The sequence below is a fragment of the Urocampus carinirostris genome, chromosome 13, assembly GCF_059441175.1.
Source record: "Urocampus carinirostris isolate Australia breed hairy pipefish chromosome 13, RoL_Ucar_1.0, whole genome shotgun sequence".
Taxonomy (NCBI): Eukaryota; Metazoa; Chordata; class Actinopteri; order Syngnathiformes; family Syngnathidae; genus Urocampus; species Urocampus carinirostris.
Genome location: NC_142361.1, coordinates 28,128,282 through 28,156,169, shown reverse-complemented (window position 1 = coordinate 28,156,169; position 27,888 = coordinate 28,128,282). Strand labels below are relative to the sequence as shown.

General features: G+C 41.9%; 1 protein-coding gene across 2 annotated transcripts in view; it reads right to left on the bottom strand.

Annotated features, from left to right (window-relative positions):
- The window catches only part of LOC148354250 (A-type potassium channel modulatory protein KCNIP2-like), a 170,444-nt gene extending 143,989 nt beyond the window's left edge, over positions 1–26,455 (bottom strand). For both annotated transcript variants that reach the window (XM_088350623.1, XM_088350627.1), the window contains exon 1: positions 26,224–26,455. In XM_088350623.1, the coding sequence (XP_088206749.1) occupies positions 26,224–26,293 (70 nt within the window). In that variant the 5' untranslated portion in view covers positions 26,294–26,455. The remainder of the gene's footprint in view (positions 1–26,223) is intronic.
- Positions 26,456–27,888: the final 1,433 nt, after the last annotated feature.

Below are 27,888 nucleotides of genomic sequence, written 5' to 3'. Positions count from 1 at the left end.
AAACTAACATAAAATGCGACAGAAACAAAATGAAAATAAATCCAAACAGCTTGCCAACCTCAATTTTCCCGTTCCATGTACAGTGGAACCTCGGTTCTCGACCATAATCCGTTCCATTTCTTTGTACGAAAACCGATTTGTACGATCACCAAAGCCGTTTTTTCCCATTAAAAGTAATGTAAAATTGTTTTAATCCGTTCCAAATCCTTGAAGGCTTACCATGAATGTAAACATGAAGCTAACCCAGGCTAATCGTACGTTCGCGTTAGCGTAATCTTCCGTACGAAAGATTACGCTAACATGAACGTGTAAAAATAAAAAAATCAGGTCGTTTACACGTCATTTAGCACCGGGGTCTTCACAACAAGTGGTGAGCGGTTAAAGGATAAAGAAAAGAATTATGAATAGGATTTCTTACCGGTCGGCAGAAGCCATGCTGTATTCCTGAAAGAAGGGAAACTCGCACACCTTCTTCATATTTTGCTATTATTTATTTTTCAAATGCAATAGTTGTACGCACTACTCCTCTTTTTTCACCTGTAGCAACTTTGCTGCTTGCCCCAACCTTCTTCCGAGGCATAATTAGGGGTTAAAACACTCCCTTCACCGCTTTTGAAAAACGAAAATAGAAAAGGAGTGCGCGTTGCAGTGACAACAGTTCTTCACGAGGGGTGGGGGCAATCTACACTCGTACGCCGCTCAGCGTCGCTCCTAGTGTACCGGCGTTCGAACTCCGATTTTTTGAACGAAAAGCGAAGCAGGAATTTCTCGAAATTTTTGGTCGAGAACCGATTTGTTCGAACTGAGAAACGTTCGAAAACCGAGGTTCCGCTGTATTCCGTTACTCCCCAAGCCTGCACAAAATTTAGTAATTTTATTCATATTTAGTTTCTTTTGTCTTTTATTAGCATATTTGGTATTGGAGTAATCCAAAAGTAATTGAAAGTAATCAAGTTAAAGTAACCCTACCCAACCCTGGGTATTTCACAAAAACGTTAATTCTTTTACATTTTCGGCACATCGGCTAATCCAATTGAGATGCCAGCCCCCACTTGAGGCTGTAAAACAGGGGTCGGAAACCCAAGGCTGGCGGGCCATTTATGGCTCTTTTCATGAGTAGGTATGGCTCGGAGACAAAATTAGTTCCAAGCAAATTTTCTCCATGTCAATCCAAATTTGTGAGCAAAGTATAATTAGCACAAGTGAAGCCGAAACAATTCGGAAGTTATTGTCCAGTATGTACTAACGTCAATTCCGGACTATAGAGCGCACCTGATTATAAGCCGCACCCACCACATTTTAAGAGGAAAACCGATTTTGTACTTACACAAGCCGCACCTGTATATAAGCCGCATGCGCCCACGTGAAAAATGTAACACAAACACAAAATTAACCCGAACCCGACTTTAAGTCCCGCGATTGAAACTAAATGTCCTTCATTAAAGTACACAGTCCAAAAATCACAGCCGGCGAAATGAACGGAAAATGATAAGTACTTAAGGTTTGATGCAGACCTGCAGAGTTCGGGTCCCGTTGAAAGTAATCCAGGGAAAAAAGAGTATATTTCCAAAGGTAAGGGTGGGAAAAATATATATCCACTATTGTCCTCCGCGTCCACAAACAGGTCTTTACCGGTCCCCACTTCCCGTCACCCCGCGTTTGTTCCGCCTCCCCTTTTTCATTCGCCCGTGCAAAACATATCAGAATAAGTGTCCAAAATAAATACAAATAAATACATTACAAAAATATACAGTTGCAAATACATATTATACATGGGTTACACATATTTACAAAGAAAGACGGTACACCGAGAAAGTTTTCAAAACTTAAATAATAATAATATAACTTTCATCCCAAACGGTGACTGTGACAGGGCAGTTAATGGTAGCAACACGCTAGTAACACGCTAGCAACACGCTCGCAACACAGTAAACGGATATGGTAAAAAAACATATCGTACTTGTAAAAATCACAGTAAACCGTCCTCAGCATCCTCCTTAGAACTGAAGCCATCAAAGTCGTCTTCATCTGTGTCGGAAAGAAACTTTGTCATATAGACGTCGTCCCACGCTCCCGCAGCCTCACTCACGCTGTCACTGTTGCTGGAACTCTCATCTACTCCTGATTCTGTGCTCTGTTTCCTTCTTTATTGGACTGCTCGATTGCTTTTAGCTTGAAAGCTGCGTCATGTGCCTTTCTTTTTGCATTTTGCATGATGAGGGTATGTTTACGCTAATTTAATTTATGCACAAGCCAAGAAGTTGCTGTCTTCCTCGACGCATATATTCCACCGGTCTAAATATTATCTTTTGTACTCGAGCGCCGCTGGCGGCCGTTAGAAAGATTACATAAATTGGCCGCATCACTGAATAAGCCGCAGGGTTGAACGTTTGGGGAAAAGGTAGCGGCTTATAGTCCGGAATTTACGGTCTTTTTAAATACCCAGAAGCTCTAGCAAAGAACCTAAAGCAATTTGATTGGGTGAGTGGTAAGGGTGGGTGGAGCTATTCAAAGAGAGCAAGCTGTCCCTCCAGTCTCTCTCACCCTGCGCCGTCTGCACCGAATGTCAGGATTACTGTGACCAGTGACCAGTGACAGCTCATTTGGCGCAAGCCGTTGTGGGCTACCTGATTGGTTCCCTGTCCCTTTTTAAGCCCAGTCCTATCACTCTCCGGTTGTCAGTCCGTCAGCGAACCGCTGTCGTTACGAGGCAAGCATTTTGACCCTGACTCCCGCCTGTCCCGTTTTTGCACCCGTTTTTCCACCTGTCCGTTCCTGATCTCCCCGTTTGTCTCCAGCTATGACCTGTTTTTGATACCGTCCCGGCTTGCGACCCGTCTTTGATTCCGACCACGTTTTTACTCTCCCGTCCCGGCTATCGACCTGTTTTTCCATCCTTGACACGCCATCTCCCACTCCGGAAGATCCACTTCCGTATCTAGATCAAGATCCAATTGTGTGAGCGGCTTGTTTCCCGTGCCAGCGAGCACCGGATCGCGGGCGCTGCCCTTCCTCTCTTTATCAATCAACTTGTGGTTAACGCTACGCATTTGGGTCCTGATTCCGTTCTGGTCGTGATAGAAATGAGCCTGATTATTTTGAAGTAACTGCGGGTGGGACACAAATTTTAAGTGGTGTATTTATATGGGATACAGCACAGGAAGTGGCATTATTGGTATTTCATAGATTTGATCAATTCATCAAATGTCACACAGTGAAATAAAATGTTCTGAAGAATAAGCTTTTGTCTGAAGGGCGGGTTTTGCGGTTTTGTTGAGTTTTGTCTCAAAATATATGGTAAGGCTGATCATTAATTATATTTAAACCTATATTTTCACAGTACAGGGATCATACACAAACCACAAAAAGTGAGAATCACACATTTATAAAAGACTGCAAAAAAAAAACAATTATAGATCTACAAATAATAAAACACAACACATAACAGAAGTTGAATGAATGGTTTTATTGTCATTACACAAAAGTAAAACAAAATAAGCGAGCTTCTCCGTTAAGTGTGAAAAAGCAATATAGAGAGCGGCTGGCTAGCTGCGCACTGACATCGGGTGTCCTTGGTGTTTTTGGTAATTAAAAAAAATATTTCTAAAGTACACTACTTTCTTGGTTAAGCAAATGCTTGAGCCTGTGAATTGGGTTTGCTTTTTGGTTGCAAAGTGTAATAGAATATTTATTAAATTAATAAAGGTTTCTGCTTTGCGAGATTTGACTTTGGCGGGACCTTTTTGGAATGCAATCCCCGTGAGGATTTATTGTACATTAATTCAATTGTTTCCCTATTTAGTTCCAAATAGTTCAAGTACTGCTTCATCATCCTGTGTTGGAATATCGGCTAATCAAAAGAAGAAGCACTGCCCCTGCGTGAGCTGGTAAAACATTTGCTTCACCGCCTGTCAAGCAGACTAAAGTTCATTTCACTTTTCATCATTTTACACACAAAAGTTTAGGGTTTTTTTTGTTTAGGTCTGGCACGCCTCCGTCCACAAGAGGGTGCCTAATTGGTTTGTAATTTGGACAGGTGATTTTCATTTTCCCCTTTTGTTTTCGACCATCAACTTTTTCCAGTCCATCCTGCTTTCTGAGGGTTGTTTTTTGTTTCTGGTTCTGACAGTTTTATTTTTGTTTTTGACAGTTTGTTTATTACTTTGTTGATGATTTAGTTATTAAATGTCATCTATTTAGGCACAGTGCCTTTCCCTGCCTCCTGCGTTTGGGTCCACAGTAAAATCATAAACTTTTTCTCACCATGTAGTTCTATATAGATCAAATATCTCTTCCTCATCCTGTGCCGGAGCATTGGTTCATCAAAAGACGATGCCCCACCTCCACTTGAGGCGGTTAAACATTTGCCTCACCACGCATTAAGAAGAGTAGGAGGTCATTTGATTTGTCATCATCGGGCCGACCTGGAACACATCTGAGCTTATTAAAATGTCTTTAAGTGGCGGCATGCTGGCTCGGGAGGGTTTTCATCTGGCGCGCTGCCCCCGCTCACATTACACGGATTTATTTTTTTGGTGTGTGAAAAAAGAATTGAAGATATTGGAAAAAGCTAATTCAGGTCCCAGACATGAGATGTTATAGATAGATAGATAGATAGATAGATAGATAGATAGATAGATAGATAGATAGATAGATAGATAGATAGATAGATAGATAGATAGATAGATAGATAGATAGATAGATAGATAGATAGATAGATAGATAGATAGATAGATAGATAGATAGATAGATAGATAGATGGATAGATATTCTGCATTCTGATTGGCTGAACAGTCTCCCCACTATTATTATTTAGGGTAGCGTAGTTATTTGTAAAAAACAAACATAAATACAGCACAGTACTTTTATTTGTTTGTCTGTAAAAAGGGCTTGTTGTTTCGTTTAAGAGTACAATAGGGCATTTAACTGTAAAATTAATTGTAAAAAAAAAAAAAAAAGATTTCTACTTTACTGATTTTGCCGGGGGGGCAGCTCGGCGGCGCAGTGGTTAGCGCGTGTGCGGCACAGTTGTAAGGTCTTGGGAACCTCCTCTGTGGGTTCAAATCCAGCTACCGGACTTCCTGTGCGGAGTTTGTATGTTCTCCCCGTGCTTGCGTGGGTTTCCTCCGGGTACTCTGGTTACCTCCCACATTCCAAAGACATGCATTTCAGGTGGATTGGCCAATCTAAATTGTCCCTAGGTGTGAATGAGCAAGCGAGTTGTCTGTCCCTGTGTGCCCTGCGATTGGCTGGCAACCAGTTCAGGGTGTCCCCTGCCCACTGCCCGATGATTGCTGGGATGGGCTCCAGCACCCCCGCGACCCTACTGAGGATAAGCGGTGCAGCTAATGAGATGAGATGAGATGAGATTTTGCCGGGTCCTTTTTGGAACGTAAGCCCAGCAATTAAACAAGGAATTAATGTGTATTTTTGCGTGTGTGAGTAAAAAACTTGAACGCTCTGTTTATTTGTTTCTAAAACCATTTTTGATCTATCTGTTTTGTCAGGACCAGGGCGGAAACAGGACCCAATTGCGTGACGTTTACCACAAGTTTTATTGAAAGAAAGAGGAAGGGCTGCGCCCAAGATCCGGTGGTCACTGGACGCGGGAAGCAAGTCGCTCTCGGATTCGGACTGTGATCCGAACACGGAAGTGGATCTTCCGTAGCGAGCGATGGCTGTGTCAGGGACGGAAAAAACTGGTCGGTAGCCGAGACTGGGAGAGCAAAGCTTGGTCGGGGTCGGAAATGAGTCATAGGCCAGAACGGGAGAGTAGACATAGTTGGGGACAAAAAGAGGTCATAAACCGGGACGAAAGAGCAGATGTGGTCAGGATCAAAACAGGTCGTAGCCGGAGACAGATGGGAGCAAAAACGGGACAGGTGGGAGTCAGGGTCGAAAAAGGCTTGCCTAGTATACACTGAGGTTCACAGACGGACTGACAACAGGGGACTGACGGTCGCCAAATGGCGCCAAATGAGCGGGCACAGGTGATTTTCATCAGGAATCATGACATGTTTAGGAGGAAAGCCAATTTCTCGTCTTTGAACCCCACATTAGCGAATCCAAATTCCGAATTCAGAGCCATCACCCTATTTAGCTTTATTCTCCAGGAGTTATTAAGTCATATTGAGCTCAATGGTATTCTCATTTCACTGTTTTTCAACGGGGAGGAAAGGATAGAGGATAAAGTTAATCCACTGTTTTGATGAATGTCACAGTAAGTGAACTGAGGCGGTCATATAAACACATCATCAGTTGGGTGTAAACAACCCTCAGACGCAAACTCATCATTTTAACTTCCACAAAAAGCTCAAAAGGCTGAATGTGAAGTCATTCTCTTTGCATCCACTTACAGTAAATCACCTGACAGCAAGCCAGGTCAGGTAAGGTCGGAGGGAGGAATGATATAAAGTCCCTCGTGGTCAGGATATCTGCAATGCACATTTATCAACATCCAGTGTGACTTAAAAGACGAGGTCAATGTCCTTTCAACAACTTTTAAACGGCGTAGTGAAACAAAAGATGTTATAGAGACAGTGACTTGCAAAGTACACGGCTACAAATGTCTGCCAGAGTAGAATAAAGCCTCGTTCACTCAGCAACAAGCTCCGATTTCACTGGGAAATGTTATACTGGCCTCATTAATAATCATTAGCCCCTTAACGAGACCGCAGTGTGTATGTGAGAGTGCAAAAACTCATTTTCTCAATTGGGGCTGTAGGGTTTCCGCCGGTGCTTTCTTAGCCCGGCAGCTGGGTAGGTTTCTAGAGGCATTTTTCTGAACGGCAATAATGTTTTTTCTGTGCACATATGTCATTTTTTCCTTTCGTTAATTCGCGGGTGATGCTGTTATTTTATATGCAATGTCATGATTACTGATGTGAGTCACCTGTGCCCTCTCCTTTGGCGCCAACTGCCTCCGACGCTGATTGGCTCCCTGTTCCTATTTAAACCCACTCCTTTCTGTCACCTGTTGTCAGTCTGTCTGCGAACCTCAGCTTACTCTGGGAAAGCTTTTCGACCCTGACTCACTCCTGGTTTGGCTCCCCTCTGTTTCCCGGCTTCGTTTTTTGATCTTGACCACGTCCACTCTCCTCTCCTGGCTTTCGACTCATTGCTGACCTCGACCACGTTTTTTGCTCTCGTGTCCCGGCTACTGACCTGTTTTTTCCGCTCCCGACATGCCATCGCTCACTTCCGCCTTCAGAGCGACCTGCTTCCTGCAACCAGCGATCACAGGATTGTGTGTGCTATCCTTTCCCTTCTTCCCAATAAAACCGAGAGAAACGTACGCAAGTGGGTCCTGTTTCCGTACTGGTCCTGACATGCTATGCCCAAATAAACTTCATCTATTTAAAATTATTCTTTTAATCCCAATTAAAATGATTAAGATTGATAAAATATATGTTTTTTTGTCATCAGTTCAATTTATTCAAGGACACTATAATTTTGCATTTGTTCCATACATCCATTTTCTTCCGCTTATCTAGGGGGCAGGTTGAAGGGGCAGCAGCCTCAGCAGGGAAGCCCAGACCTCCCTATCCCCGGCCACTTTATCCAGCTCATCCGACAGGATCCCAAAGCCAGCCTAGAAGCGCATGGTCTTTCCCAGGGCTTCCTGCCGGTGGGACATGACCAGAACATCTTCCTTGGGAGGCGTCCAGGAGGCATCCTTATCAGATGCCCGAGCAACCTCAACTGGCTCCTCTGATTGTGGAAGAGCAGCGGTTCCACACAGAGTCCCTCCAGGATGACTGAACTTCTCATCTTATCTCTAAGGGAAAACCCAGCCACCCTGCGGAGGAAGCTGGTATTCGAGATTGTGTTCACTCGTCATGACCCACAATTCATTACCATAGGTGAGGGTAGGAACATAGATGGACCGGTAAATCGAGAGCTTTGCCTTTCGGCTCAGCTCCCTCTTCACCACGACGGACCGGTACAGAGTCCGCTTGACGGCAGATTCTGTACCGATCCATCTGTCGATTTCCTGTTCCCTCCTACCCTCACTCGTAAACAAGACCCAGAGATATTCAACTCCTCCACTTGGGCAGAATCTCATCCCCAACGGGAAGAAGCATGCCACCCTTTTCCGGCTGAGTACCATGGTCTCTGATTTGGAGTTGCTGATATTCATCCCGGCAGCTTCACACTCGGCTGCGAATCCCTCCAGTGAAAGTAGAAGATCACGGCTTGAGAAGGCCAACAGCACCACATCATCTGCAAAAAGCAGATGTAGAATGCTAAAGCCACCAAACCGGACTCCTTCCCTACCAAGGCTACCCCTAGAAATTCTGTCCATAACAGTTATGAACAGAATAAGTGACAAAGGGCAGCCCCGGCGGAGTCAAACCCCTACTGGAAACAACCTCGACTTCCTGCCAGTAATGCGGCCCCAACTGTGGCGGTGGCATACAGAGACCGTACAGCCCTGTATTTTTTTATTTTCTAAAACATTTTTAGGTATTTGGGCAGCACGGCGGCGCAGTGGTTAGCGCATGTGTGGCACAGTTCATGTCATGGGAACCTCCTGCGTGGGTTCAAATCCAGCTCCAGACTTTCTGTGTGGAGTTTGTATGTTCTCCCCGTGCTTGCGTGGGTTTACTCCGGGCACTCCGGTTTCCTCCCACATTCCCAAAACATGCATTTCAGGTGAATTGGCCAGTCCAAATTGTCCCTAGGTGTGAATGAGCGAGTGAGTTGTCTGTCCCCGTGTGCCCTGCGATTGGCTGGCAACCAGTTCAGGGTGTCCCCTGCCCACTGCCCGGAGATGGCTGGGATGGGCTCCAGCCCCCCCGCGACCCTAATCAGGATAAGCGGTACAGCTGATGAGATGAGATGAGATGAGATTTTAAGGTATTTACATTTTACAGTTTTAAACAACTTTCAATTTAAATCAACAAAGGAGCATTTGCATGATTTTGGACAACAATGGTGTTTCTGGAGCAAATTTTCAAGGTATTTGTATTTATATGATAGCTCATGTATTTTTGCTCATTATTCAAATCAATATTGTATTTTGATGAGTTAATTCTTTTATTACTAGGGGGCACTAAATAATACACAATGTCCCTTAGAGGACAATGGTGTTACCTCAAAATTTTAGGGAAAGTTTCATAGGTATGTACTGTAATGGTTCAACCCAGAATTAGCTAAAAAAATAATTAAACATGCTAATTTCTTTACCTTTTTATGGCAAATGTGTAGTCAATAATTTAAGGAAATTGTTACTTTTTTCTGTATTTAAGATACAATTCCACTATTAAAATGAAATATATACAGTATATACATAATATATGTTTTAATAAGATTAAGACTGGTCTTTTGCTATGTCAGATATACTTGCTATATTTGTTTATTTCACTTTTCAGAGGGTATTTTTCTAGAAAAACATGAATCGAGAAATAATTCTGTATTTAAAATTAGCTCAAATCCCTTCCAATGAGGCAAGAGTTGGTTTTGTTTTGCAGGGAAATAAATATGAATGAGTTTCGCAAGCTGACAAAAGTGGCTGGTAGCGTACCATAGCCTGAAGCCAAGTGGCTAACATGAGTGGCTAGAAAAGGAAACAGTGGGGAGAAAAACGTCGAAGATGACAAAATGACCGGACCATCACATGGAGGGGTTAGTTGAAGGTAAATGGCTGTTAAGTGCTAAGAGCACATACAGGACAGGCTACTTTCACAATCAGGGTTCTGTAGTAGTAAGATGAGGGCCAAACATGATAAATTCCTCAAAGGGTGTCTCAATTTGTGTGGTATAATTAATGAATTGACATTTTTTGTCTTTGAAATAAAACATGTATTTACGCTTTCATACATATATATGAGTCAATAGCGATTTATTTAAATTTATGAGTAATCCTATAACCCTAGGTGACGTTACACAATACACCCTGGGGCTTTACATCAGACCAGATTTTTCAAAATCTCTTCACAATAAATTATTGTCCCTCGATCCCTCTGTGCATCCCTGCACCAAAGTCGTCCTAAAGCTTCAATCCGGTCGGCAATCAATCACAGGCCAGACTGTAGCGAATCAATAAACTCATGCTACCCAGTAACCTTTGCATTCTTCTTGCCATAGTCCCTTCTTTGGAACTCCATCTCGTCCTGCAATCGATTACTCCCACCTCCCTTCAGCGATCCTCCCCTAGGCGGAGTTTTATGACCGCTGATAGACTTCCGTAATCAGTCTGGTGGGAGCGATTGTTGGAGTGACAAGCGCTAACTTATATTATCCTGTGGCCAATGAGTTTTGATGCTATCTGTGCGCGAGGAAGGAAATATGTAAGTGTTCTTACTTATTAAGCACAGTGCACATGGTCCCCTGTCTCTTTGATTATTGGAATACTTACACCCCCTAAAAGAAAGACATACGCCCATCTCGCAATGCCCCCTTATAAACACTTGCTTCCCTCTTTCCAGGGAAACCAGAACTGCCACCGCCCCTTCTTATGCCACGTGCACCGAAAACCGTGTAAGGCAGGGGTCAGCAACCTTTTTTGTGTGGAGTGCCGCTTTCAAATTTCCTTGTAAATGAGTGTGCCACGCCAAGATTAATGACTTGCACAACATTTTTTAATATCCAACAGAGCTGTAATTTTACACCAGTCCAAAATATACAACATGGATATATGGATATACATATATATATATATATATATATATATATATATATATATATCATCTCATCAGCCGTACCGCTTATCCTCATTAGGGTTGCGCGATGGCTGGAGCCCATCCCAGCCATCTCCGGGCAGTGGGAAGGGGACACCCTGAACTGGTTGCCAGCCAATCGCAGGGCACACAGGGACAGACAACTCATTCACTCATTCACACCTAGGGACAATTTTGGACTGGCCAATTCACCTGAAATGCATGTTTTTGGAACGTGGGAGGAAACCGGAGTGCCAAGAGGAAACCCACGCAAGCACGGGAAGAACATACAAACTCCGCACAGGAAGTCTGGAGCTGGATTTGAACCCACGACAGGTTCCCATGACGTGAACTGTGCCATATATATTATATCCAAATTGAGCGAGTTGTCTGTCTGTGTACCCGACGACTGGCTGGCAACCAGTTCAGGGTGTCCCCTGCCCACTGCCCGAAGATAGCTGGGATGGGCTCCTGCACCCCCGCCTATTGATAATAAGCGGTGCACATAATGGATGGAAGGATATAATAAAGCCTCGTTGCTTAAAGTTCTACCTACAGAAAAAATGAAGCCAACCACGTTGTTTAGCTCTTGTAATGGTGCCAGCAACGATCACAACTTCTTGTCCTATGATAATTTTTGTTTCTTTTTTAGATGGTTAGTAAAGAAAATCCCTTAAATCTGAGAGTGTGTATCTTGTTAAAGTGTGTTGAACTTTCAAAACATTCACTTGTGTAGCCAATCCTTCAGATGAACTACAAGGTTTTTCATCTTTTTTCCTGATGAATTTATCGAAAAAAAACGAATGAGGTGCTCCTAGAAGGCAAAATGAGTTGAAAAGAATAAACCCGGCTCTTCGATTATTCAATTGATTACCTGTTCAAATAATATATTGAGCATCCAAATTCCCGTCTCAAAGACACAGAGGTGCGCCGAAAACTGTCTCAAAAACTATTCTTCTCCCTAGACCCTCGCTCTTTCGAACAAAGCACGCAGAATTAACTTGTCTACGGCTCTCTCTTTCTGAGAGAGCTCGAGCCGAACAACCACTATGTCTCTCTCTCTCTCTCCCTCTCTTTCTTTTCCTCTGTCTTTCTCTCTCGGTCTCTCTCTATAGATCTCTCTCTATCTATCTCTCTAAAGGTATCAACAAAACAAAAAGATAACTGTTGGTTTAGTGCTGGGGGCCAAACACTTCAAACACCCCATAGAAAATCTTTGCTCATTTCTTCCAAGCTATTTTCACTTTCCATAATATATACACCACTTCTTCTAACACTCCAGAAAAGCCATCTCATTCCAATTTTCATCTTGTTGAAATGTATGATTAACTTATTAACTTTTTAACTTAGATTACTTAGATTATTAACTAGTTTTAATAAGTGTATTTGAGTGTTTATCAACCAATTTGTGCTTGTTTTTAATCGATTTAGTCGTTCACCATCAAATCAATTAACTGCAAATTAATAAATGTATAGCTCCTTTAAAATTATGAGACTGATCGTTATTTTATATTGGCCATTTAGCGTCTTCTTCTGGTAATAACTCGGAAAACTGCAATAAGCACTCAGGAATCCTAAAACTAATGACTTCTAATTACAAGATAAAAACGCTACACTGTTCTACTCCGAGTTGTTTACGTCACACGTGTTTTCGGATCACGTGACCATTCAAGATGGTGATTACGAAAACGGGCACATATTGACTACTCCATTGTAGGAAAACGCGAATGAGGCCTGCGTTGCATAAAATGTGAACATATATATGTATATATATATGTATATATATATATATATATATATATATATATATATATATATATATATATATATATTCATAGACAAAAGCACCAGGCCAACCGTGCAGTGGAGAATAGTGCCAGCTTGCAACACAGACATGAAAAGTTATATTTCTGTGTTTTTGTCATTGGTGGTTGCCGCTTTAATGGACCAAATTGCATTTGCTTGTTATTGTCCCTCGAGGATCAAAGGTAAAAGAACTACACAATAAGCAAAATTTAAAAACTGAGATCGGCTCTTCAGACTTTTTTTTCCTTTTTATTTTTGTCTGAGACAGGTCGTCACCTAAAGAAATTGTGATCTTTACTTCAAACATGGAGTGAACCACAACAGAAGCGCGAGCGGATTTATTTTTACTTCAGTTTTATTGCACAGGTATAACAAAAACTAAAGTCTGGAACAAATGAATAGCCTTCGAATCATTCCCCCTGCAGAAAACATCTGGAAAAAGCACATATAATGGAGGTCAATTGACATTGCTTCGACCTCTAACCTCACATTACATCCTCCCACTTATCTTGGAAAAGTCAGAAGTCGTTTGAATAAACGATTGGCTGCCACCCCCTTTCTTACAGTTTTGGTCAAAAATGAAATCTCGTTAGTATCGATCCTGGCTAGCTGCTCCATTGTGGTCTGATGGACGTGTGGAGGTAGGAGAGAGGAAAGGAAAAAAGGGAAGACAAAAAAGGCATTCCAATCACCCTAATCAAGGGGACAGAGGATGCTAAAGGTTAGCATTTCATTAGTATTGTCAGGTTGGAGATAAGAATCACATAGATTGTGTATTTCATCATAAAAACAGCTTAAGTTTTAAGTTTTAAAACTTTACTAGTTTAGCTGATGCTAAAAAGTCAGTGAAGACGGCTATTCAAATGCTAACAGGAAATTAGCATTACATTTAAGAGTAGTATTCACACAGAAATGCTGTGTCAGAAAAAACATATCCACAATTTGAATCAGGAACAAATACTTCCTTATCTTAAACATTAGTTTTCAGCAATGAAGATGACGCTAATTAATGCTAATGGAGTCTAAAACAACTGTGCTAGCTGTCAGCCTAAACAAAGAAAACTTTTGGCTTCGGTAGAGGGTGACTAAGAAGACGCTAATTGTTGAAGATGACGACTACGTTAATTTTAATCGTCAAATACACAAATCCTAACTTCAGGGTAAAAGAAACGAATGCTGTTTATTGGCTTGGAAGACAATGAATCTAATATTCAAAAAAGAAGACAATTTTAAGTTCTGTTGCAGACGACAATGCTCATTTTTAACCTTGAAGACAACGATGCTACCTTCATGGTAGAGGAAAAAAAACTTTTGGTCTTGGAAGGTAGTGAGTCATATATTCATCAAAAGGACATCACTAATTGATGTTGCAGACAATAATGCTAATTTAAGGCATTAAAGACAACCATGTTAGCTTCAGGGTAAAGAAGGACAAGGCTAGTTTTTGGTTCGGAGCATGATGAGTCCAATATTCAATGACGATGACGCTAATTTTTGTTGTAGATGACAAGGTAATTTTTGGTGTTGAAGATAACAGTGCTAACATTCAGCATAAAAGAATACAATGCATGTTTTCAGCAAAGAACAAATATAGTTTTTAACATAATTTGAAGAACTAGCACTGTTAGCATTTAACAAAAGGATAAGAAAAATGATATATTTGAAGGAAAGGAATTTGTATCGAATAGAGTACAGTAATAGAACAAAGTTTACTAGAATCTTTATAAATCAAAGACAACCCAGGCTCAACTACACATTCCTGCAACTTAATGCCGAAACTCTTGATTTAAACGAACAAAACATGAAAGTCAGACAATGCCGGATATGTTGGAATACCAACTAGTTCTGAAAAAATTTAAAAGTAAAGACAAAATGAAGTGCTTTGAGAGACTGGTTAAAGAGCACATCACCTCCAGTCTCCCCTCCTCATTCGACCCCTTTCAGTTTGCCTACAGGACAAACCGCTCCACCAGGGATGCCATCTCCTCTGCGCTTCACCTGAGCCTGACACATCTAGAGGAGAAGAACACCCATGTGCGGATGCTGTTCCTGGACTTCAGTTCAGCATTCAACACCATCATCCCACAACATCTGGTAGACAAAATGAGACTCCTGGGTTTACTCACCCCCCTGCGGAACTGGCTGCTGGACTTCCTCTGTGACAGACCCCAATCAGTGCGGATAGGTCAGAACAGTTCAGATGTCATCTACCTCAGCACGGGCTCCCCCCAAGGCTGCGTCCTAAGCCCCTTGCTGTTCACCTTGATGACACACGACTGCGTCCCTAGGTCCGCCACAAACCACATCGTGAAGTATGCTGACGACACAACAGTGGTGGGCCTCATCAGGGATGACAACGACCTGGCCTACAGAGAGGAGGTGGAGCAGTTGGTGGGCTGGTGCAGGGACAACAGCCTGGTCCTGAATGTCGACAAAACTAAAGAGATCATTGTCGACTTTAGGAAAAACCAGCCCAACCATGCCCCACTTTGCATCAACAACAAGGCTGTGGAGGTTGTCAGCAGTATCAAGTTCCTAGGGGTGCACATTACAAACAAACTCACCTGGTCCGTGAACACTGCATCACTGGTTAAGAGGGCACAGCAGCGCCTGTACTTCCTGCGGAGGATGAGGAGAGCCCACCTGCCCCCACCCTCCCTCATTACATTCTACAGGGGCACCATAGAGAGTATCCTGACCAGCTGTATCTCTGTGTGGTGTGGAGGCTGCAGCGCTACCGACTGGGGTAGTGTGAGGAGGATAACGAGGACAGCAGAGAAAATAATCGGGACTACACTTCCCTCCATTCAGGACATTGGCCAGAAGCACTGCCTATCCCATGCTAAAAACATTACCGGGGACCCCTCTCACCCCCATCATGGACTGTTCACTCTGCTAGCCTCTGGGAAGAGGTACTGCAGTGTGCGGTGCAGGACCACCAGGCTCCGCAATAGTCTAGTCCCCCTGGCCATTAGACTGTTAAATGGTCAATCTAACATATAGTTAACTTAAATCTAAACGGCTGCTAATCTGACTTTTTGCACTACTGGCAGTTTTTTTTATAGCTTGCCACTCCTTGCACATTGCTCTCTGCACTATTGTAATTACAGCGTTATTGTTACAGTGTTAATGTTACTGTGTACCTGACTTGTTAACCTGACTGCCCATTTTGCACATCTGGTTAGCTACTCTTCTTGCACTATCGGCACTATGGTAAAATACTATACGTAGCCAAAATACAATACAACATTATTTATATCTGTACATTCAAGGAAACTGTGGGGGTCAGATGCATCGACATTTCGTTCTGTATACACGTGTACTAGAATGACAATAAAGTAGATCTGAATCTGAATCTGAATCTGAAAAGAAACACACTCTTGCATAGATAGAACAACTACATAATGTTCCAACACCAACCCGCTCTAAGTAAAAAAAACATGAAAGTGAGAGGACACAACATGCCCAAGCAAATAAACTTTACCGGTAATACAAATGTTTATTGGGGGCAAAAGTATGTAAAAAAAATACAAAACGCCACCTACATGGCAGGAGGGGAGAAAACAATAAACATAAAACACAATCCAGAAGTGCAGGATCGATCAAAGACCAGTATCAAGAGGGTCTAGAAACAAACAGACAGGAACATCAATAAGGCATCAATTATTTGACAGCTTCTGCTGTTGGCACAGTTCCTAAATACCCCACGCCTGATTAGATCTAGGTGTAAGGTCCTCCAGGCTTCTGTCTGTTGACACCCTCCGGAGGAAGGTGTTGTAGGTATTTTTATGTTTTTAATTAGCAATCTAATGAATTATGTTTTTGCCTTTGTCTGTTATTAAGAACATGTTTCTTTATTCCCGTGGTCCCAAACTGTCATGATTACTGATGCTCCTTTGGCGCCAACTGCCTCGGACTCTGATTGGCTCCCTGTCACTATTTAAACCCCCGTCTTTCTGTCACCCGTTGTCAATCCATCTGCGAACCTCAGTTTACGCTAGGCAAGCTTTTCGACCCTGACTCACTCCTGTTTTGGCTCCCGTCTGTTTCCTGGTTTCGACCCATTTTCTGATCTCGACCACGATTTTTGCTCTCCTGTCCCGGCTACTGACCTGATTTTTTCCGCTCCCGACACCGCCACCGTTTGCCACAGAAGTACCACTTCCGCGGTCAGAGCAACCTGCTCCCCGCGAACACCGGATCGTGTGTGCAATCCTTTCCCTTCTTCCCAATAAAACTGACAGAAACATACGCAAGTGGGTCCTGTCTCTGTTCTGGTCCTGACACAAACATTGTATTGAGTATTTTAAAAACCATCAATATTAATTTGAATTTATTTTCAGATGACAACTATAGAAGAGATACCGGATTAGTGATGACTTTTGGGAACAAAACGAATGTTAAAAAAGTTGACATCTCCAACAAAGTGGCTTAACAAGTAGGAGGAAACAACATATTCATATCAGTAAGTCCCCTCTCCGCAAAGGGTCAGGAGAAAACAGACCTTGAGAGGGGAATTTTTCAGTCGAAGGGTACGTATCGTAGCAATGAGTCGACATTCACATGATATAATTGTATTTGTGAAGGGGGAGTGCGAAGAAAAGCACATTAGAGTACATCACAGGAGGGGCGGGAGTGTCATTGGGAGTGTTTCGGAAATATCGCCAGGACATTTGGAGGTGGCTGGCCAAGGAAACTGTAGACGGGGCAATTATAGCAACATTATCTATTCCACAAGTAAACATCCTCAGGGGGAGAGGTGTAAATATTTTAGACGCACAAGATTTATAGCCATGCAACCAAAAGCTCGTTAACGCTTTACAAAGAGGGTTGAATACAAGCGCTGTCATGTAATGTGCACTCAACCCAAAGTGGAGTTTTGGGGGGAACATGACAGAAGTGCAAAAAGTAGCTCAAGAAGCTGAGTTATTTTCTGCCTGTGTACTGGATGCACAATAGCAGACCACATTTTTTTATTCTCTTATTGATTTGGGCTGCAGTCATTGTGGTCCGCCTAGAATGAACTGCACTGGGTGGCCACAAGCCACAATTCCCTTCGACTATTGCGAGTTAGGGGTTGAAAGAGCAAATTTGTGTCAAATGTGGCGCCTCTTTTTTTCTTTTCTTTCCGCTTGAAATGAACTGCACCCTTGCAGCCATGATCATTCATCCCAGGTCGCCAATTGCTGCGACGAGGAAAGGCAGGGCGTATTTTTGCCATTCTGACCACCAGAAAGTGAGCTTTACTTTTAAGGCCACGAGCTGGTATTTCGGATTGCTGACAGAGGTGACAGAGTGCATTTTTCTCAGGGCAAGTGGCACTTTTTTATCCGTTATTTCAGCCTCAAATGAACTGCACCGGGTGGCCGCAATCCACAACTCCTTTGGACTATTGCTGAGGGTTGGGGTTTGAGAGAACAAATTTGTGTCACATGTGGCGGCTCTTTTTTTCTTTTCTTTCCGCTTGAAATGAACTGCACCCGTGCAGCCATGATCATTCATCCCAGGTCGCCAATTGCTGCGAGCGAGGAAGGGCAGGGCGTATTTTTGTCAGGCCTGATGGTACTTTTTGCCATTCTGACCACCAGAAAGTGAGCTTTATTGATGAGGCCAAAAGCCGTTATTTCTGATTGCTGACATAGCTGACAGAGTGCATTTTTCTCAGGGCAAGTGGCACTTTTTTACCGTTATTTCAGCCTTAAATGAACTGCACTGGGTGGCCGCAATTCACTATCCCCTTGGACTATTGATGAGAGTTGAGGGTTGACAGAGCAAATTTGTGTCATATGTGGTGGCTTTTCTTTCTGTTCTTTCCACCTAAAAGGAACTACACCAATGCTATATTGCTGCAAGCTAGGACCGGAAGAGCGTACTTTTCTCAGGCCTGGTGGCTTTTTTTTTGCTTTTGTTTTAAATTAAAATTGACTGCACTTGTGTGGCCGCGATACAATATCACTGATCCTATATTGCTGCGAACTGGGACTGCGTCCAACATCTAACTCCTTTGCAACAGCTCAGGTCACGTCACGTCAGACTAAAGGTAAATAAAACTAAAGAAAAGGAAATACTTGACGTGTTCATACATATTTAATGGTGTTTATTCCGACACACCTATATTACATATAGGTACTACATACTATTTTGTCGATAATGTTTTTTATGTATATGTTGATAAAATACTGGAATATGTCACTGCATACATGGTCATAATTGTATGAGCTTTTTAAGTACTTACCATTCAATTATTTTAAAAACTTTTTTCTTTGAGCTGTAATTACTTAACCTTATGATTATCCATGTATTTGAGTGAAGTATATACAGTAAAAAACACCCATCCATTGGACTTCTAATGGGAGGAGTAACAGGTATTTCAGCATCAGAATTCTAGATATACACAGGTGTTCAAATATTTGTTTGGAGCTTTATCACACAAATAAATGGTTAAAAACTCATGCATTTTGATTTTTGGATTTTTCTTTTTAGTTTATCCCTCTCACAGTGGACATGCACCTATGATGAAAATTTCATACCCCTCCATGATTTCTAAGTGGGAGAAAAAGCAAAATAGCAGGGTGTTCAAATATTTATTTTCTTCACTGTATTTACTAATTTGACTCTCAATAGGTTGTTACATTCTTTCAAGCGATATTTAGTGGACTAGATATCCCTCTCTCTCTCTCTCTTTAATAAACTAAGGTCAGCTCATTCTGTATTTCACAGGCCCGGAATATATTCCTTTTTTGGTTTTGTTTAGTCATTTGTTTTACTGCAATAAAAAAACCTTAATTGAACCCGTCCGCTCCAGCTTGTTTTACTTGTTGAAGTCTTGTGGAACCTGGATGTTGATAAAACACTCCCCATTTTCATCCATCCATTATATTCCTTATCCTCACTAGGGTCGCGGGGGTGATGGAGCCCATCCCAGCTATCATCGGGCAATAGGCAGGGGACACCCTGAACTGGTTGCCAGCCAGACACAGGGCACACAGAGACAGACAACACACTCGCCCATTCACACCTAGGGACAATTTCAACCAGGCAATTGACCTGACATGCATGTTTTTGGAATGTGGGAGGAAACCGGTGCCTGGGGTTTGGGACGCATTAGCTGATATCTGTAGGTTTCTATCCCCCCCTGTACAACAATTTCACCTTGCGATCCCTGACTCAGGATGGATTAATGCCCTGAGGGTCTACTGTATCATCTCGAGTCAGCGAACAGGACTCAGTTGACACCCATCACGGTTCAATGGACAGGAAGAACTTTTGTAAACGCCGCGTGCGTTTCCGTAGAAACTCCATTCATTTTGCGTAGGTGATGCGATCCCTCAATGTGCCTTGCGAGGTGGAAGAGGAGATTACCGCGGCGCACTTCTATAATTACCTCTCAAACGCGACGGGCGGGCGACCGCCAGCACAATGTAGCAAGCTGAGGGGGGGAGAGATTATTTCGAGAGGGTTAGATTTCACTGGAGCGTTGATTTCAGAACACCCACACTGCCTTTAAGTAACAGCGGTTAGCAACAAGCTCACACACGTTCTCCCCCTCAAACACACAAGTAGCTCGCAAGTAAGCGTGACTCACCTGAAGCTCCCCTTCCCACACAAAATCCCACTTCATAATCCATTCTCGCCCATATTTCGCACGCCCGTCACGGTCTGGTGAACGCGGGCAACAATAGGAGGCGCTCTTCGAACTAACAATGCCTTTTGTGCGAGCGTCTCGAGGAACTGGAGATTCGAGGCATCGCGTGTCAACGTTGACATTTTTTGAAGACGGCGAGTCGATGTGGACGTTTTAACTTTGTGATACAGTGGTACCTCTTTTTACGAGCGCCTCTAAACACGAGAACTTCGGTATACACGTTTTTTTCTGGAAATCAAGCTCTCTATACAAAGGAAAATAAAGTTCCCAAGCAGTCCCAGAGGCTACCACTAGAGACCGCTCACCGCTGGTTAGAACTTACCATCAGCATCAGCTGGACCATTTAACGCATGCTAACTACTAAAGGCAAAAACTTTTAAAATTGTGCTAAAGGTTCATTTAAAGATACAGTAACTTAAATTTTAAGTGTAAAAATTATGACCCTCAGCCGCCGCCAACTGCTTCCCTTATTCATAATTGCAAATCCTCCTTATTAAGAGAAAAATAACAAACATGCTGCACCAACTTCTTACTCACAGCAAGACAGACTATGTCGAATACCGTGGCAATATTAGCAATCTACATTGAGGTTTTTATCTGCTACCATTGACTGAGACGATCTGGATGAGAGCTGACACTGGAAAGACAAGATCTGTCTTTTTTTTTTCAAAGTAAGTAATCCCTGCACATATTTGTTACAACTCTGATAATAAACTCACATTTTATTTTGTCAATATCATCACATTCATTATATTACTTTATTTGTATATTATTGATAACTATTCGAATGTGTTTAGCTAATAAGTGTCCATTTGGATGATGATTGGAGGATGAGAGCGGACCGATTTGTTGTTAATTAGTACATTTAATCCATCCATTGTCTGGGTAGCATGCTCGCGGCACAGTTCTGAGGTCATGGGTTCAAATCCAGCTACCAGCCTTCCTTTGCAGGGTTTGCATGTTCTCCCTGTGCTTCCGTGGGTTTCCTGCGGGCAGTCCAGTTTCCTCCCACATTCCTAAAACATGCATGTCAGGTTAATAGGCCGGTCCAAATTGTCCCTTGGTGTGAATGAGCGAGGGAGTTGTCTGTTTGTGTGCCCTGCAACTGGCTGGCAACCAGTTCAGGGTGTCCCCTGCCCACTACCCGAAGATAGCTGGGATGGGCTCCAGGAAAAGCAATGCAGATAATGGATAGTTATATAAGGGAAATTCGCTTGTCACACAAGCAATTTGAGCTACAAACTCGATCCTGGTATAATAAAGCTCGTACGAAGAGTTACCACTGTACATGCTTGGTAAAAAGGACAACAAAGAAGAAGCGTCGGTGGTTTGTCTCAACGCTCCTACGTAGAAAACACCCACATAACTCTCACCTCGCAATACAAAAGCACAAACAAGGATCTTATGTCACATGTGTCAAACTCATGGGCAGCAACATCCATTTTTTGGGCCCGCGAGAGAAGCAAAAGAGAAAAAATTAGCTGCTTCACATCAATCAGTGACTTGCAGTTTTAAAAAATGTCCATAAGATGTCGCCAAAGCCATGAGCCACTTGCAATGCACTCACTGTCGCTGTATTTGGTGACTGCCGTTTAGGTTCTGGTGCACCACCGTCCACCATGGGCGCAGAGCAGGTTTTGGAACCGGGCACAAGTTTCCACATGCCTGTCCCTAAATATTCCAACCTTTTATAAGGATATTTTGGGCAGCAGGTGTTGTCGGGTCACTTTAATTTCACTGCAACGCCAGTTTGTTTTTTGTATCAGGTTTCTTGTTTGGACATTTTGTTAGTAGTTTAGTGCCCAATTGTAAGTTTCTTACTCTGTTCCTTCCAATTTCCATTTCCAGTTTCTGTCTTTGTTTATGATTTGGAGTTTGTCAATTTTTGTTTTGATGGGACATGTCATTGTTTTGTGAACCCTTGCTCGTCACGTACCTCTTTTTGTTTCTAAATATCATCCCTCTTTTTGAGCAGCCTTGCCTGTAGATCCTGCTATCCCCACATCTGACTATCACCCCCATTACTTAACACTACCATTTATCAACTTTATCAACCAGAGAACATTGAGCAAATCCAGCCCAAAGTTATTTTTTCTCACCCTGAATTGAATGTCACAGATGCGCTGTTCAAGGCAATATAATACAAAACAAAATACTTTTAAAACATTAAAAACACAATTTTTATATTTCATATTTCAGATGGGCCGTTTCAAAGACAGTATGTTGATCCTCATCCCCAAGGAGATCAAGACCCTCAAGGTCAACATACGATCCTAACTTGGTGAGGAGTTTACCCTACTCAGCAGCAATTGTTTGGACATGCGAGAAGAAGAAGGGATTATCATAGTAATCGTTAGAAAGACATTGCTTGGTATTGGAAAACTAAATCTCCCCTTTTCTTCATTTTGATTTCACCCAGTGACAGTGTGATTCACAAAGGATGAAAATCCCCATTGAGATGAGTTTTGTTTCCGTTTCTCTTCGTAAATTCCATCTCAGTAATCCAAATGGCAAGGTACCCAGACCAGGAACCTAACAAAAATCTGTTCTTCATAGAACTTCACATCAAGGTTGTGGTAGGAATTGGATTATCCTATATGTATTAGCTATATCAGGTTTTGCAAGAGTGCTTTCAAAATGGTTGATAAATAAGGGGCAGAACACAAGTTAGACTGAATTACCTCAGGTTTTGATTTTTTTCTTGCCCTCGTGTAGGTTTTACATCAGGGGGATGCTGTAATAATAATCTGTCGTCTGTTATAGTCCGTGGTCTGTGCAGCCCTTTGAGACTCCTTGTGATAAAGAGCTATACAAATAAACATGACCTGACTTGACTATTTTAATGTTTGTTTGCATGAACTTCCCTGAGTTAAATAAACATTGGTGAAAATGTATTCATTTATTTTGTTTTACCTACAAGAGATTAAATCTTTGTGAAAGAAAATTAATGTTGAGCAAAAAAAAAGCCTCAATGAGCGTGTTATAATCAAATCTTGCACCCCTGAATTAAATTTTAAATGTGAGCCTCTGAAAAGACCCCCAGCCCTCTAGTTAATTTTCAGCAAAATTTGACTTCTCTTTTTACCTTCTACAGCAACTACAACCAATCTTTTAGCCTGTTCTCGTCTCCTTCTGTGTTTATCTAAGATGAGAGTAGAAACGGGCCCCACCGCTGCGTCCAGACATAAACAACTTTTTCAGAAAAGCCATTTCGAGAGGACTGGACATCATTTTCCAAATCCCGAGTTTGTGAGATCAAGCCCAAGCCAGAGATGCATTCACGCATGAGATGGCGCTCACATTAGCCTGCAGAAATAAGAGTTATGACCTCAGGGGGCAGCTCCAAAGTAAAAAAAGAAGAAATAAAAATCCTATAAGAGGAATTTCGTCTCCCCACAAGTGGCCGTTAAATGAGCCGTGAAACAACCATGACGGGATTCATCGTCCCGTGAGAATTCACATTTTTCTCCTGTTCCGAAAAATATGAAAGGCGTCAGCGTTGAAGGCAATTATGATAAGAAATCTTTTTTTTTATTCCATGAATCCAAAAGCTTCAGTTGATTAATATGTCATGAAAGTAAAACTGTTATCTCCACGCGCCAACCACCCACCATTGCCTGGTCAGCAAGAATCACAATTCAAAAGGAAGCACACCACAAAATATCACAGGCATGCAACAGGAACAGAGTCAATATGGTTTCATCAGGACTTTCAGAACTATTCTTTCATTAAATTTGATAAACGAATATCTTGATGGATAAAATGAATACCAGATAATTGAATAGCAAGCTAATTAAAATGAAGCCAGCTTTTTGAATGTTGGGGACAAGATGTCATGATGACTGATTTGGATCATCTGTGCCCGCTCGTTTGGCGCTAGTCGCTGCATGCTACCTGATTGGTTCCCTGTCCTTTTTTAAGCCCAGTCCTGTCACTCTCCGGTTGTCAGTCCGACAGCAAACCTCTGTTTCTACAAGGCAAGCATTTTGACTCTGACTCCCATCTGTCCCGCTTTTTGCACTCGTTTTTGCACCCGTCCATTCCTGATCCGCCTGTTTGTCTCCCCGGCTACGACCTGTTTTTGACCCCGACCACGTTTGCTCTCCTGTCCCGGCTTACGTCCCGTTTTTGACCCCAACCAAGTTTTTGCTCTCCTGTTCCGGCTATCGACCTGTTTTTTCTGTCCTTGACAACGCCATCTCCCGCTCCGGAAGATCCACTTCCGTATTCGGAGCACGATCCGATTGTGTGAGCAGTTTGCTTCCCGCGTCCACGGAGCACCGGATCGCGGGAGCTGCCCTTCCCCTTTCTATCAATAAACTTGTGGTTAACGCTACGCATTTGGGTCCTGATTTCGTTCTGGTCGTGACACAAAAGTGACACCAAGTCAACTCATAGGGATATATATAATTTTTGAACTTCTTTTATAACAATTGCACATCTGGGTTGCAAAGAAAATATCATTGGCATTTTATGTTAATGTAAATTAAGACAATCTTGAATCATTTTATACATATAATCAATATAAAACATTTGTGAGATATCTTTAAAAAGTTTCAAATTAAATAATTTCTTTATTAAGTGTGTGTTAACAATGCCCAACTAGGTTCAAAGAGCCTTTATATATCTGCTTTTTTATCGGTTTTCTACCCACAAAGGGGTTAAGGGAAGAAGGGGCATGTTGTCATGTTTTTTTAACTATAGGATGAAAATGGTGAAAGTTAGAAAAGGTCTGTTTCTAATAAGGTCCAAAATGCCAACCCAAAAAGGGAAAAAGGGGACTAGCTCATTTGAGCGTGTCTATGAATTTCACATACTTGCACGTGCAACAAAAGGAGACGCAATGATGATTTCAGCCAGACGATGGCGTTATCAAGTAGAACATTTTTGAAGCTACATACACCCTCTTTAAAAAGCCAGGTTGCCCCAGGAGCTTAGTTTGCCCACCTCTGTTTTAGTCGATCATTGGCCAATCAGCAAAAATCGTTTTTGCAAGTCTTTATCTTATCGATAAAAACTGGTACAGGGGGAGTTTTTGCTCTTCCGAGTAGATCATGGATAAAAATCTTGCGATATAATAAAAGCAGGGTTATCATCATGCTACAGAAGCGGTGGACAAACTGCAGCCCATGGGCCACATATGGCCCTCCCAGGCTTTTTAATCTGGGTCCTGAACAAAAAGATAAAGAATAATAGAATTGGTCTTGTCCCCAGTGTTCCTTTGTGGCCCCCATCCTCCTTCAAAATACATTTTTATCAAATATTTTACATTGATTTGTGTTCATTCAAACAAGGTATCATGTATTTATTTTATCTATCAAAATATTTCTCAAATGTCGTGCAAAATGTCATTTGAAGCGTTCAAATTCATATTATCGAATTTAGTGCTTTCAAAGGGGCACAATATATCACTTTGCTTTAATCTAAAACCAATTGTCTATACTCAGAATTTCGGTTTCTCAGCAGTAAATATTCACAGATTTCTATTGTTCTCCAAGGGGAGAAACCTATTATCGTTATGTTGAATTAAAATAGAAGGTTCTATTAATTTAGCTGACGTTGAAACAAAAGGTCAAACTATAAATTTCCATTACTTTGTCACCCCCATATGTGTAGGTGATATTTTTGGGGGGGTAAATGAGATGTTTACTTGAAAAGGAATGGCCTATCTAAGTTATTTGATAAAAAACACATTTTTGCATATCTTATAATGAGTAAAATATAAGGCTATCTATGTAGTTTATGTATCTGAATTTAAAACACCGTTTTAAATAGTTTGCCTATATTTTCGGATTAAAAACTGTGAAATAATTGAATATCATAATAGTTGATTCCAATGCCAAGCTTTCTAAGCTTTCATTTGCATTAGATTAAAAATGAGCAATATATAATGATATATTGATTTTCCAAATCAAGGTCATGTCCAAAATCTCCATCCAATATTCAATAAATCACTCCTGTTTATCTTCCCAGTGTTGGGTGAGGAGGATTTGAACCTGCAACCTGTTACCTGAAAGGGGAAGTTTTGCAAGACCGGATGAAAACATATTGAAACTTGATTTAGGGGGACATGACCCCTCCGACGGTGGCCCGAAGGCGAATATCACTCACCCGTCAGCGGGTCGTAGGAGCCGTCCAGATCCCGGGAGTCGCTCAAGCTTTCGCGGTTTTTGCTCTTCATTTTGGGGCTTGTTTTCCTCCGAGAGCGTCTGGAACAGCCAGCCGGTCTCCTTGTGTAATGGGGTTTTGGGTCTCAAGCGATTGGCGGGCACCTGTTAACAAGCCGCATTTTGACGATAAGCGCGAGGTGAGCAATCCACTCGTCTTCTGCTCCTGCGCGCTTCGCTGCCGATGTGCGCGCGTCTGGGAGCGCGCGCCGCCGACACGTACACGCGCGGCTAAAAGTCGCCTCTTGCTATACTTTGAGCAGGGTTGGGTAGGGTTACTTTAACTGGATTACTTTCAATTATTTTTGGATTACTCCAATACCAAATATGCTAATAAAAGACAAAAGAATATTTTGTCTTTCTCTCCTGGCTTTGATCTCCGGCAAAACTAACATTAAATGCGACAGAAACAAAATGAAAATAAATCCAAACAGCATGCCAACATCATTTTTGCCGTTCCATGTATTCCGTTACTCCCCAAGCCTGCACAAAACTTAGTCATTTTATTTATATTTAGTTTCTTTTGTCTTCATCTCATCTCATCTCATTAGCCGTATCGCTTATCCTCATTAGGGTCGCGGGGGCTGGAGCCCATCCCAGCCATCTCCGGGCAGTGGGCAGGGGACACCCTGAACTGGTTGCCAGCCAATCGCAGGGCACACAGGGACAGACAACTCATTCGCTCATTCACACCTAGGGACCATTTGGACAGGCCAATTCACCTGAAATGCATGTTTTTTGGAATGTGGGAGGAAACCGGAGTGCCCGGAGGAAACCCACGCAAGCACGGGGAGAACATACAAACTCCGCACAGGAAGTCTGGAGCTGGATTTGAACCCACGCAGGAGGTTCCCATGACATGAACTGTGCCGCACAAGCGCTAACCACTGCGCCGCCGTGCTGCCTTCTTTTGTCTTTTATTAGCATATTTGGTATTGGAGTAATCCAAAAGTAATTGAAAGTAATCCAGTTAAAGTAACCCTACCCAACCCCAACTTTGAGACTCTATTTTTTCGAAGAGGATTTGATGATTGGGTCTTCAGTTTTGTTTGCTGTAGCGTTTAGTATTTTTTTCTGGTTTCCTCTGGATATGTTTTTGTAGTCATTTTTGTTCTAGTTTTTGGAACATTTTTCGAAATATTTTATTGTCTGTATTGGGTTAATGTTTTCGTTTCTGTATTAATTTAGTTATTATTTGGTTTTGTGGTTTGTTTCATTTAATATGTTTCTGGGTTTCCTTCATCCGTTTTAAGGGGTAAAAAAATCTGTTTTTTTTATAGATATATTTTTTTGTGTTTTCTAGATAGATTTGTATCAATTTTCGGGGAAAATATAATTTATAGTATTAAGTTTTGTGGTTTGTTTTATTTAATATTTTTTCTGTGTTTTCTTATGATTATTTATACATTTTTCGGTAAAAAACATTATGTTGTTTTTTCTTTCGTTTTTTTTTTTTGGTGATATATATTTTTTGTGTATTATGAATATATTTTTAGTTTTTTTCAGGGGAAACATATCATTTATACGGATTTTGTTTTATTTTTAATAATTCTGGATTTCCTGATTTGTTTTGTTGGGTAAAAACAGCGTTTTAATATAAATATACATT